We start from the raw sequence: 14,572 nt of genomic DNA, 5'->3' as shown, positions 1-14,572 counted from the left end.
TGCTAGGCTCCAGTGCTCAGAGACAGTGGCCGTGCGTGTGTGCGCATGTGTGCATGCGAGAGGGAGAGGAAGGAAGGAGAAGGGACTTTGTCTCCTTTCTCGGCGTTCCTGGCTGCAACTCAATGCCTTTGTGTCATGTTACATATATATTTCACACACATTTCTTCATTCAAATATTAGAACTGCAAGATGGACAGTGGTCTGTCACAAAATGACTTTTTTTTTTATTTGAGCAATAAATACATTTATTTGTGTGTGTTATTAGCACATCTAGGTAGATACCAGAAGTGATACAATTGGAAGAACTGGCACTAGTACATCATCCTAAAACAGTTTTCTACACTGCTGCTTTTGTGCAAATAAATGTGATTTTTTTAAATTGATATTTTCTTGGAAATAGTGATTATTGTGGATCATTTCATAGGATTTCTTCTCCATTATACACAACATTGTGATTAACAGATTATAGATATAAAAGTGACAATATTTACATTGATATGATAAAGGGTGTACCAATCACTTATAGTTGAATTAACAAAATAAAAATTTTATTTTACAGTTGGTGAATAACATGGCGGTATGTCTGCTCTACTTGGGCCGCTTACGTGATGCTCTGATGTTAATGGAGGGTGGTGTGAGAGCAAACCCAGCTCGTGGGCTGCATGAAAGCGTTTTACTCAATATATGCACCCTTTATGAGCTGCAGTCATCTCTTTGCAATCAACGTAAACTTGGCATGCTTGCACTGCTTGGCAGATATAAAGGAGATGGAGCTTATGTTGGCTCTCTTAAGTTACAAGTCTGAGAATGTTTCATGTAAAAAATTTGTAATTTGTAGTGTGAGTTAGCCTGCGTGAACGGCTTTGTCCATATCCTTTGATAGGATTTGTTACTTTAGAGTGGTGATGTGCCTAAAAATTGCAAATATTTTACAATAAATAGATATGTTTTTAAAATTCAGTGGTGAAGTAAACATGTGTGAAAAATTTTTAGAGGTTTCACCATTTCTTGTTGAGAGCAAAACTTAATTAGCAGGTGGAACTTGTTCAAGAGATCTCTTCCACTGTGATACTCTAAGATGCATCTAAATAAATAATTGTTGTTTAAGATGAGTATCTTGTAAAAACTGTAAAAAGTGCATATACTTGTGTGTGTATTGAATCTCCATGTACCAAGACATGTAAACTATGTTGTACCTTATAATATGTTATGTAGAATTATTATACCAAAGTTTTAAAAATAAAGTTTTATGAGACATGGCTTGAGATGCAACTTCATCGTGGATTCCTAGTTGTTGCTCCTTCATGTAAGCTTTTATCTTTTTTAATTGTTATCTGTTCTGCATCTGCAACTCTTATTTTTTCATGTGTGCGTAATTGTAAGCTTGGACAAAAAATTAGTCACCCCATAGGGAAATCATTTCAAGAATCATTTAATGCCATGTATTTCCCCTCCTGGACTTGATAACTACCTGATTTGTAGTCCACAAGATTGTTCTGTTCTTCCAGGTTACACAACACTCTTAGGATCTGATCGTACTAATCCATCCAATTGCAGGGATGCTGATATCAGTGTTTTACCCACTATTCCAACATGTCCCACAGATTTTCCATTGCTTTCAATTCAATGATTTTGCAGGCCAAATGAGATGTAATAGGGTGGGGGAGCATTCAGAAAATCAGTCACATATTCTTCCAGCCCAGTGACCTGTACTGTCATCTTCTTTGTGTGCCTGTGTTGGCAGTGGCCTCATGTGAGGTGACCAGCTCCAAATGCATGCACTTCTTATCAAAATGTTCTCTTGCTGATGGGTTGGAGTAAACTTTCATTCACTGCCTGCAGCAATTGCTTTTGGATTTGGAAGCAATTTGATTCATAAACAGTGAAACACATCTCAGGTCCCTCTCAGTCAGGATCTTTTTGTGACCACAAATCTGACGTTATGTTTTGTGGCCACATGTGTTACGCCAAGTCTTGTAGACACACTGAACAATCTGCTGACAAACACCAATAGATCCAGCAACTTGACACTCCTTACGACCATGGGCACAGCCAAATATGATTGCCCCATTTGCTACTTTGTCACTTCCTCACATATATTCATGTTTACCTACAATATAACTTGAAACCTTAATGTCTCACTGATGGCTACTGCTTTATGCTCACATAGAGGCAGTGCACACACTGTTGATCATGTGACTCAATCAGTGCACTATCAGTAAAGGCTTAGTGACTCATAGGTGCTTGTACACTCTGGGGGACTAATTTTTTGTCCAGTAAGCTTATATCCAATATTTTTATACATAAATTAGGTGGCTTAGAGCATTATGTACATATTTTTGTTGTTGTTGTTGTTGTTGTGGTCTTCAGTCCAAAGACTGGTTTGATGCAGTTCTCCTTGACTCTGTCTGCGCAAGCCTTATCATCTCCAAGTAAGTACTGCAATTTACATCCTTCTTAATCTGCGTAGTATATTCATTTCTTGGTCTCCCTCTACTATTTTTACGCTCCACTCTTCCTCCAGTACTAAATTGGTGATCCCTTGATGTCGCAGATCCCTTCTTTTGGTCAAGTTGTGCCACAAATTTCCTGTCTCCCCAGTGCTATTCAGCACCTCCTCATTATGCATATGATCGATCTGTCTAATCTTCAGAATTCTTCTGTAGCCCTACATTTAGAAAGCTTTTATTCTCTTCTTGTCTAAACGGTTTATCGTACATGTTTCACTTAGATACATGACTACACTCCATACAAATACTTTCAAAAAACGCTTCCTGACACTTAAATATATACTACATGTTAACAAATTTCTCTTCTTCAAATTTGCTTTCCTGCCATTGCCAGTCTACATTTTATATCCCGTCTACCTCAACCATTATCAGTTATTTTGCTGCCCAAATAGCAAAACTCATCTACTGCTCTAAGTGTCTAATTTCCTAATCTAACTCCCTGAGCACCACCTGATTTAATTCAACTACATTCCATTTTCGTCATTTTGCTTTTGTTGATGTTCAACTTATATCCTCCTTTCATGACACACAAAATTTTTTTTAAAAAAATGAGATTCCTCTACTATCTAGTAGGGATAATCAGTTCCATTCATCCCAGAAATGCTTAACGGTGTACAAGGAATTCAGAGTTGCTGCCATCGTGAAGCAATTCTCGAACCAAAATGGAAATGGCTTCCTCAGTGAAACGACGATGTCACAGCCACACAAAAAGCTAACTCACATTCGAAAATGGCAGATACTACACAAGAGATCACTGATCTTAATTGGTAATTGGATGTACCATCAGATAGGTGGCATGTTTCAAAAGGAGCAGATTTCATACTCTGAAAAAGCTGCTATAGAAGTCCAATTATTGACTATTGTATATACATGCTATAATTAATTCATTGCATAACCAAATAACTCAGTATATGGGTTAGTATAACAACAAAAATAATTAATTTTTGACACTATAATGCAATTGGATAGATAAAATCTACTCACCAAGCAGCGGCAGGAGAACACGCACGCATGTACATGTGTATGTGCTCCCACAAAAACTCTCACACACACACACACACACACACACACACACACACACTTAAAAACTAAAAACAAGGTTTAACTTATGCAAGCTTTCGGTGCAGCAGAAGAGATGAAGCGGAAGGAAGAAGGATGTAGGAAAAGGACTGGAGAGGTTTAGGAAAAGGGATACAGTTCGGAAAAGCCACCCAGAAGCCTGGGTCAGGGGAGACTGATTGTTGGGAACTGCATTGAATGAGATTTGTAAACCTGAGAGCATAAATGTGGAAGGCAGGGTAATATGCAAGACAGAGATTACTGCTAAAATATCATGCACGAGTTGATAAGAGTGAAAAGGTAAGTGCATTGTATGTAACAGAGGTGGGAAGGGGGTGATAAAAATAAAAGATGTAGAAAACTAAAATGGAGTGAAGAAAGGGGTAGTTACGGTGAGGAAATGCCATGATGGAAGGAATTAATTTAAATTAAGGCCAGGTGGCTGGTGAGAATCAAGGACATATTGTAACGCTAGTTCTCACCTGCTGAGTTCTGAGAAACTGGCGTCTGGGGAAGAATCCAGATGGCGCATGTGGTGAAACAGGCATCGAGGTCATGACTGTCATGTTGTAAAGCATGCTCTGCAACAGGATATTGTGTGTTGCAACACTACACCCTCTGCCTCTGTCCATTCATCCTAACTGGATGGTAGTTTTTTTTTCCTGTAGGGACATGTGAAGAGGAAGGTTTATGAAACAAATGCACAAACAATACAGGAACTGAAAGACATCATCACCCATGAAGTTGCTGCCACCAATATCCGTACTTTACATTGGGTGTATCCGAATGTGCTCAGTTGTGCACAACTGTGTATTGATGTTGCAGGGGATCACGTTCAGCATCTTCTATAAATGCATTTTTCACCGAATTTGTCATTCTACATAAATGGTAAGTCTATTTCAGCTCTTTGTTTCTGTAATTTCACAACATTTCCTTCATACTTACATGGGATACTTTTATCTGTGCAACCTTGTGCAAAAGCTGGTAAGCTTGTTCCAGAAAGGTCATGTTCAAAAAGGCCCTGTGGTTGTCTTAAAATTGTCGTAAGGATACATCACAAGAAAACTGCAATGTGTATGCAAAATATATTGTGCAATGAAAAATATGTCCGTAATGAGTCAACAGGAAGAGGTCACATTAAAGGAAATCCAACTCCTCAAACTACGGAAACAACATACACACTTATTGCAAGGTGAAGAGTGCCAATTATGTTGTGTGTTAAAACTTTCTTTGAGGCACACTGTGCACTACTAACAGAATTATAAATGTTGCACTGAATTGGAAAGTGATAAGTGTTAACCATGTTAACAAACAAGATAAATGTGAGCTCATAACAAGACAAGGACAACAGATATCCAGGTAAAAGTAAGGTGCTATTACTCATCACGTATTCATGTTTGACTTACAGAGCACTTTACCTATACATTGATTAAAATAACTTTGTGATAAACGTTTCAGCAAGTCCAGTGGTACGAGCTGGCCACCAGCCAGTCCTAGTTATCCCACAACATCCTAGTCCATCCCTCTGCCACCCTCAATCCCAACCCCTTGCCGCAAGGATCATATCCCTGTGGAAGACCGAGGTGAAAAACCAGCCCAATACACTCACTCAGCACTTCCTATTCTGATCCTATCACAAATTTATCCTACCCCACCAGGGGCTGGGTCACCTGCGAAAGCAGCCATGTCATTTACCATCTCTGCTGCAGTCATTGCACAGCTTTTAATTCTGGTATGACTATCAATTGGCAGTCTACCAGGATGAAGGTCCAATGCCAAACTGTGACCAATAGCAAAGTAGACCACCCTGTGCCACAACATGCAGCTGCACAGAAAATGGTTGATTTCAATGACTGCTTCACTGTCTCGGCCATCTGGATCCTCCCCTTCACCCCCAGCTTTTCTGAAATGCGCAGATGGGAGTTATCCGTACAACATATCCGCCACTCCTGTAATTATCCCAGCCTCAACACATGGTAACATACTGTGCCCACACCCTCCACCCAACAGTAAAGTTTCCACCTCCTCTGTCCTACCATCTCATTCTCATCTCCCACCCTCTTTGTTTGCCACCCTTTGACACTGCACCTGCCCATCTCCTTTCCTTTTTTGCTCCTATTTTTCCCCACTTCCCTGCCTCACACCTCCTGATGCTGTACCTTTTAGCATTCTAGTCCCTGCACACTCCGTCAGACAGCATTCATCTCTCACCTCACTCGTACACTACTTCCCCTTCCCCACCCCCTCCAGATTTCTGCGTGCATCCCACGTGATAGTTGTATTTTGGCCTGAGCTGCTGGAGTTAGTGGTTATGTGTATGTGTGTGTGAGGTGTGCTTGCCTGTGTGTGTGATTGGAGTGTGTGTCTCTTTTGCTGATGAAGGTTGTGGCTGAAAGTTTTGTTTAACTGTCTTTTAATTGTGCCCCTCTGCAACCGAACAAGTCTTCTTTAAAAAAGACAAAAAGGATCATTGTGAGTAAATATTCTATCCTGGTGGGTAGCTATCTGTGACAGAATTAGCAAAAACAACTGTTGGTGATTAACAAAATGACTGCAGTGAGCTTCATCTCATCCTCAGCTCTGGAAGCAGATATCACAAATCAAAAGACATCTCTAAATGGAGAAAACGTAAACTGGCTTGAAATTGGCTGCTGCTGCTGCTCGAAAGAATAAAATAAAGAGCTTAATTATTTAATAAACTTTCCAAAAAGATTCTCCTTTAAAAGACATAAATTTTTGAAAGTCAGGTAGAGGAAAACAATCACCACCCCTCAGCAATGATACATACCATTGTTTTACCCATAAGGCAAAGCTATTACAAAATAAGGGGAAGAAGAACGTTTGGATCTCTTGCAATCTATACTTTCAGTGAGGCATGTTTGTATAGGAACCTAAAGGCTGAAAGTTACACTTATACTGGGCTATATGGTGACAATGCATCTGAATAAATGGTTTTTGTTTTCGTTTATTTGTGTGATGTGGTTAGCCACCTATAAAAAATAAAAGTGAGTCAAGAAGTTTCACAATGCACAACTTTCCAGACCTTTTGAAATTATTAAAAATAGTTTCCTTAGTTCCATTGTTCTTTTAAATTGTTGAACTGTTTTTAATGCCTTTATATCCACAAGAAATGAAGGCTATGTTCATTAACTTAGGTTGATATTTCAGTAAGACTGAAACTTGCCCACCCGGCTAGCCATGCGGTTTAATGCACAGCTTCCCAAGTGGGAAGGTGTGCCTGTCCCCAGCGCGAATCCGCCTGGCGGATTAGTGTTGAGATCCTGCGTGCCAATCAGCCTGTGGATGGTTTTTAAAATGACTTTCCGTCTGCCTTGGTGAATGTGGGCTGGTCCCCTTATTCCACCTCAGTTACACCATGTCGTCAATTGTTGGCAAACACTGTCTCCACATATGTGTACACCATAACTACTCTATCACGCAAACATTGGGGTTTCACTCATCTGGAAAGAGCTGTTCCCAGTGGAGGGGGGAGGGGGGAGTCCACTGGGGGGCGAACCGCACAATAGCCCTGGGTTCAGTGTGGGGCAGCGGTGGGGTTGTGAACTACTGAGGACTACTGCAGGGACGAAGCCTCTCCATCATTTCTAGGTCCCCAGTTCAATACATACATACACGCATACACATAAAAGACTGAAACTTTAGAGCTAAATATCTTGTTTACATACAGATGTGGGTTAGCCATCACTACTCTGAGCCTCCCATTATTTTATTATTTATTACATTTTACATAAGTGGTCTTTTGTTAAATATATGGAGTCAGTAAGATCCTTGTTATATATCTCTAATGGAATGGAATGTGTGCTCTTTAAATAAGACTTGCTTTTAATTAATTGTGACAGGGGTTTGAATTCAACTGCAGAAAAAGTAAGCTGAGGAAACATAGTAGGGGAAGATGAATTTGAAGAGAGGAATGAAAAAGAAAGGAACTATACAAATTTTGCACAGATTACTATTTAATCACTGAAAACATTTGTTTTAAGAACCATTATAGAAGTTTTCATATATGGAAGAGAGCTGCAGATCACAAAAGGTTTTAGATAGCTAATATAGGGAGATTTGGAAAACAGATTTTCAACTGCGAAACATTTCTAGGAGCAGATGAGGCCTCTGGTGATGATTTATTAGCTATGAACTGTAGATTGAAACTGAAGAAATACCAGAAAGGTACAAAATCAAATAGACGAGTCCTAGGTAAATTGAAAGAACTGTATGTTGTTGATTTTCAAAGGGAGCATTATGCAACAATTTATCAACACAGAAGAAAGGAATGCAACTGCAGATGAGCAGGTAGTTTTGAGAGATGAAAGAATGAAGGAAGCAGAGGATCAAATATGCATGAAGACAAGGCCTAGAAGAAATCCTTGAATAACATATGAGATACTGAATTTAATTGAAGAGAAGAAATATAAAAATGAAGCAAGTAAAAGGAATACAGACATCTAAAAAATTAAATTGACAGCAAGTGCAAAATATCTGAGGAGCAATGGCAAGTTGTAGAAGCATGCACGAATAGGGGAAATATAGATACTATCAACACAAAAATTGGAGGGACCTTTAGAGAAAAGAGAAGCACCTGCATGAATAGCAAGAGCTTAGACAGCAAGCCAGTACTGAGCAAAGAAGGGAAAGCTGACAGGTGGAAGGAATATGTAGAACGGTTCTACAAGGGAAACAAACTTGAGGACAATATTACATGAAGAGAAGAGGGACAAGGTGAAGAGGAATTGGCAGATATGATAATGTGAGATCAATCTGACAGCACACTAAAAGACCAAAACTGAACCAAGACTACTGGAGTAGATGACATTTCCTCAGACTTATTGAGGTTCTTGGTAGAATCAGTCATGAAGAGAAGCAAGATATCACCTCAGATTTCAAGAAGCATGTCATAATTACAATTCCAAAGAATCCAAGTGCTGATGTGTGTGAATATTACTGAACCATCAGCTTAATGAGTCATGGTTGCATAATACTGATACAAATTATTTACAGATGAATGTAAAAACTTGTAGAAGCCAATCTTGTGGAAGATCAGCTTTGGTTCTGGAGAAATGTAGGAACAAGTGAGTCAATAACTGCCAAAGGACTTATCTCAGAAGATAGACCAAATAAAGGGCAAACCAACATTTACAGTATTTGTAGGTTTAGAGAAAGATTTTTACAATATTGATTATAATACAGTCTTTGAAATTCTAAAGATTTTTTTAAATCATCAGTCTTCTGACTGGTTTGATGAGGCCCACCACGAGTTCCTGTCCTGTGTCAACCATTTCATCTTAGAATAGCAATTGCACCCTATGTCCTCAATTATTTGCTGGATGTATTCTAATCTCCATCTTCCTCTACAGTTTTTAGCCTCTACAACTCCCTCTAGCATCCCTGAAGTTATCGCCTGATGCCTTAACTTATGTCCTACCATCATGTCCCTTCTTCTTGTCAGTGTTTTCCATATATTCCTTTCTTTGCCGATTCTGCAGAGAATCTTCACATCTTACCTTATCAGTCCACCTAATTTTAAAAATTCTTCTGTAGCACCACATCTCAGATGCTTCGATTCTGTTCTGTTCTGTTTTCCCCACAGTCCATGTCTCACCACCATACAGTGCTGTGCTCCAGATGTACACGCTCAGAATTTTTTTTTCTCAGGTTAAGATCTATGTTTGATGCTAGCAGACCTCTCTTGGCCAGGAATGCCTTTTTCATCAGTGCTAATCTGCTTTTGATGTCCTCCTTGCTCTGTCCGTCATAGGTTATTTTGCTGCCTAGGTAGCAGTATTCTTTAACTTCCTCTATTTTGTTATCCACAATTGTAAAGTAAAATTTCCTGCTATTCTCCTTTCTGCTACTTCTCATTACTTTGGTCTCTCTATGATTTGCTCTCAATCCATATTCTGTAGACTGTTTATTCCCTTTGACACAACCTGTCATTCTTCATCAATGTCATCAGTGAATATTTTCATTGACATCTTTCACCTTGAATTTTAATCCCACTCCTGAACCTTTCTTTTATTTCCCTCATTGCTTCTTTGATGTATAGATTGAACAGTAGGGGCAAAAGACTTCATCCTTGTCTTACATCCTTCTTAATCTGAGCATTTCATTCTTGGTATTCCATTCTTATTGTTCCCTTTCGGTTATTGTACATATTGTATATTACCCACCTTTCCCTATAATTTACCCCTATTTTTCCAGAATTTCAAACGTCTTGCACCATTTTACATTGTTTAAGGCTTTTTCGAGATTGACAAATCCTATGAACTTGTTTCGATTTTTCCTCAGTCTTGCTTCCATTAACAACCACAATGTCAGAACTGCCTCTCTGGTGCCTTTGCCTGTCCTAAAGCCAAACTGGTTGTCATCTAACAGATCCTCAATTTTCTATTCCATTCTTCTGTATGTTATTCTTGTCATGGATGCAAGAGCAGTTAAGTTGATTGTGCAATAATTCTCTCACTTTTCAGCTGTTGCTATCTTCAAAATTGTGTGGATGATGGTTTTCCAAAAGTCTGATGGCATTCCTTGTACCTAGGTTTTCATTCCAGATTCTGTGATTGCCCTATTTAGAGATGTCCACTCCTTTTCAACTGTACTGCCTACTGTCTATAACCTCAGAGGATTTCAAACATGTCTCTTCATTGCTCTGTACTTTCACGTCCCACTTCTTTCCACGCTGATTTTTGCTGACTGGTCTCTTAAACTTTAACTCACTCTTCATCATTACTAAATTTGGATCTAAATGTATATCTGCTCCTGGGTATCCTTATAGTCCAATATCTTATTTCGGAATCTCTGCCTGACCATGATGTAATCTAATTGAAATCTTCTCATATCTCCCGGCCATTTCCAAGTATACCTCCTCCTCTTGTGATTCTTGAACAGAATACTCACTATTACTGACTGATATTCATTGCAAAACTCAATTAGTATTTCTCCTCTCTCATTCCTGGTACCAAGACCATATTGTCCTGTAACCCTTTCTTCTTCTCCTTCTCTTATAACCGCATTCTGATCTCCCATGACAGATTTTCATCACCCTTTACGTACTGAATTACCTGTTCAGTATCCTCATATACTTTATCTCTTCATCCTCTGCTTGCAACATCGGCATGTTTACCTGAACTATTGTTGTCAGTGTTGGTTTGCTGTGGATTCTGATAAGAACAACCCTTTCACGGAACTGTTCATATTAACTAACTCTCTGCTGTATGTTACTATTCATAATGAATCCTACACCCATTATACAATGTTCTGCAGCTGTTGATATTACCCTATAGTCGTCTCATCAGAAATACTTGTGATGAATTCTTCTCGGGTTATCAGCCAAGCGGTGGCGTCGTCTTGTCGCAATGTTTCGATGAGTTTCGTACCCATCATCTTCTAGCGAAGTGTCAGGATGCTTTGTGCTGCATATCTATATAGTTGCTTGACCGTCATCCACTTCTGTAGGCTGGCCAATCACGTTCCTCCGGAAGGGGGTAACACGTCAGTGGTTGAGGGAGTGGGGCCGTGACGTGACATGGCCCGGTGTTGAGACCCAGTGGCTATCCAATCTGTCTGAGGATGCCGCTGTCTTCAGATCAGATTGTTCCTGATGTGTTTTGTCAATTGCAGGATTTCACACTGCACTGAGCTGAAAACCGCTATCCCTGTTTACCAAATTGTTGTCAGACGTATCTCCACTGCCTCTTTGAAGATCAAGTTCCAGAAACCGTTGGCACTGCACAACTTCTACGTGTTGTTGTTGTTATTTTTTTTCTGAATTCGAAGGTGTGTCCCTTGATAATGCTATGTCCTGCTACTGCAGACTTGTTTGTCTGTGTCTGTCCTAGTCGTACGTTCCTGATATGTTCAGTACAGCGCTGGAAGAGACATCATTGTGTCTGCCTGATATATTCCATCCCATATCTGCACTCAATATTGTAAATGCCCGGCGGGTCTGCACCCCAGCTGGTCTTTGGTTGAGCCAAGTACATCTTTGACTTTTGGGTGCGCAAAAGATGGTTGTTATTTCATGGTTCTTTAATATTCTTGCGATCTTGGCTATCGGCGGTCCAGCAAACAGCAGAAACGCCACACGTTTTTCTTCGTCTTTTTCTGCTTTCTCCTCCCACCTCATGTCTGCACGCAAGGTGCATTTTATTTGTCTTGGTGTAGCTGTTCTTTCGGAAGGTTTCCTGCAGGTGCGCTAACTCACACAGCAAACTCTCACTCTCACAGATCGACCTGGCTTTTTGTACTAAGGTTGGTTGGTTGGTTGTTTTGGGGAAAGAGACCAGACAGCGTGGTCATCGGTCTCATCGGATTAGGGAAGGATGGGGAAGGAAGTCGGCCGTGCCCTTCCAGAGGAACCATCCCGGCATTTGCCTGGAGTGATTTAGGGAAATCACGGAAAACCTAAATCAGGATTGCCGGACACGGGATTGAACCGTCGTCCTCCCGAATGCGAGTCCAGTGTCTAACCACTGCGCCACCTCGCTCGGTTTGTACTAAGGTGTTCAGTACTGAGTTATGTTGTGCTGAATGATGGCAGCTCTGAGCATTGAGATATAATGCCATGTGCATCTTTTTCCTGTAGACTGAGTGTCCCAACGTACCATCCAGATTTTTCTTCATCAAAATATCCAAGAAGGGAAGTCAGCCATTCTCTTCTACCTCCATAGTGAATTTGATGCTGTCATGTATGGCATTGAGATGGTGTAGGAACTCCTGTAGTTTTTCCTTGCCATGGGGCCACACTACAAAAGTGTCATCTACGTATCTGTAGAACACCTTTGGTTTATGGCGGGCGGTGTTCGGTGCCACATCTTTAGCAGACAGATTGGATAGCCACCGGGTCTCAAGGCCGGGCCGCACTGTGCCCCCCCCCCCCCCCCCACAGCACACCACGACCGATGCAGTACCCCCCGGAGGAATATGATTGGCCAGCCTACAGAAGCGGACGATGGCCAAGGAACTGTATAGATATGCAGAACACAGCATCCCGAGACTTCGCCAGAGGATGATGGGTATGAAACTCATCAAAACGGTGCGACAAGACAATGCCACAACTTGGCTGGTAACCCAAGAAGAATTCATCAATGGAATACACCAAGAAAGATGCAATCGCATACAGAAATACTTGTCTTCCTTCCATTTCACTCTGGTCATGCACACTATATCTAGACTGAGCCTTAGCATTTCCCTTTTCAGATTTTCTAGCTTCCCTACTGCGTTCAGACTTCTAACATTCCATGCCCCAACTAATAAAATGTTATCCTTTTGTTTGTTATTTGGTCTTTTTATCTTGGCCACCTCCTCTTTGGCCTTCCCCTCTCAGAGATCCGAATGGAGGATTAGTCCAAAACCTTTTGCCAATGGAGGGATCATCATGGTGCTTTTTCAGTTACAGGCCACATGTCCTAGGAATACACATTATTTGTCTTTAGTGCAGTGATTTCCATTGCTTTCTGCATCCTCATGCCATTTATCACTGCTGATTCTTCCGCCTTTTAGGAGCAGTTTCCTACCACAACGGCAAGAGAGTGTCCTGAACCTCTATCTGCTCCTCCGCCCTATTTGACAAGGCTGTTGGCTGAATGAGGGTGACTTCTTATGCCAGAAGGTAGCAAAGGTAAAATCCAGGGAGCTTCAGCTTATTTAAAACTCATACAGAAACCAGACTGTAATTGTAAGAGTTGAAGGATGTGGAAGGGAAGCTGTAGTTGAGAAGCAAGTAAGATTGATTTGTAACCTAGTTTTAACCCTTGAGTGGGTGCACTGTTCTTTATAATATGAGTGGGCATATGGCATCTTTGTATACATGTAAAGAATAGCTGCCTTTATGTTACCAAGGTAAACATTTATGAGGAAAATCACAGTCTAATCTTCGTTTCATTATACAATGATAAAATAAACTTACATTATGCAAGCTAAATCACTGTTTAATCAAACAGTATAAAATAAACTTTCATTATATCACTCTGTTGGTGTTTACAATTGTTACACCACAGTAATGAACCACTCAAAGTGTTGAACACTGCAGCTGCATCAGATCCCAGCCAGCCACTTATTCGATTGCTAATTATCTCGTAGAGAACTGCCTCATTGTGGGATTGTGTCACTAGTTTGGAATCGGGGATATTTTCTTGTACAGATCATACATTTTTTCTCAGTTAGTTTGTTCTTTATTGTATATTACTGCTACTTACTTGGACGTATGACAGCACAACTAAATGCTTTGTCAAGTGAAGCAATAATGAAGGAATAGGTACAGACCCGCAATTGTGAAACACCAATGAGTGATAGAAGACAATGTTATTTGTGGATGGTGCGCTTTATACATAGACACATATGATTGAGGATTAAGTGGTCCCCACCACAGCATGCCAGATTTTTGTAATATGTGGTGTTTAGTGGAGGTGCCATCTCTAAGGTGGCCGACTGCCACATGGTGTCACCACAGTTTCGCAGCGGTGTTGCATTTCCTGTCACACCACCATGCTGCTAAGCCACTACACTATGCACGTCTTCTTGCTGCGCACACAAGAACTACATCTTTCTCAAACAATTTTGAGGAAACTTTTCGTTTAAAAAATTTGGTAACTTCACGATAGAGTCTGACATCTCTACTGGACTACTGACTACCAATTTTTTTCATTATTAGTGATAGTTCTTACGATATTTCAAATGTAACTAAACCATTAATTGAGTCTGCTTTGAAAAATGTAATCATGTGCTACCTTACATCTGGTGCACTTTAGGTTAAATATTGTTATATAAAAATGTAGCTAACATAATGAATCAACTTTTAAAACAGAAAGCAGTGACATATCTAATTCCAGTCTAGACTAAATACATTTTAAGTAGTGGAGTCACGCCGCACCACACCACAATCATGCTGCAGACACATATATCGTGGTATGTTTGTATCATGTGGGATATTTGTTTACATGACAGGCTGCAGACACATATATCATGTGGTATGTTTGTATCATGTGGGATAT

The 14,572-nt window shown here is 40.2% G+C and overlaps 1 protein-coding gene across 2 annotated transcripts in view; it reads left to right on the top strand.

Moving 5' to 3' along the window:
• The window catches only part of LOC124802449 (trafficking protein particle complex subunit 12), a 135,510-nt gene extending 134,251 nt beyond the window's left edge, over positions 1-1,259 (top strand). For both annotated transcript variants that reach the window (XM_047263236.1, XM_047263235.1), the window contains exon 9: positions 560-1,259. In XM_047263236.1, the coding sequence (XP_047119192.1) occupies positions 560-805 (246 nt within the window). In that variant the 3' untranslated portion in view covers positions 806-1,259. The remainder of the gene's footprint in view (positions 1-559) is intronic.
• Positions 1,260-14,572: the final 13,313 nt, after the last annotated feature.

The sequence above is a fragment of the Schistocerca piceifrons genome, chromosome 6 (assembly GCF_021461385.2).
Source record: "Schistocerca piceifrons isolate TAMUIC-IGC-003096 chromosome 6, iqSchPice1.1, whole genome shotgun sequence".
Lineage (NCBI taxonomy): Eukaryota > Metazoa > Arthropoda > Insecta > Orthoptera > Acrididae > Schistocerca > Schistocerca piceifrons.
The sequence above is the reverse complement of the archived record's forward strand: the minus strand, read 5'-3'. Positions and strand labels throughout refer to the sequence as shown.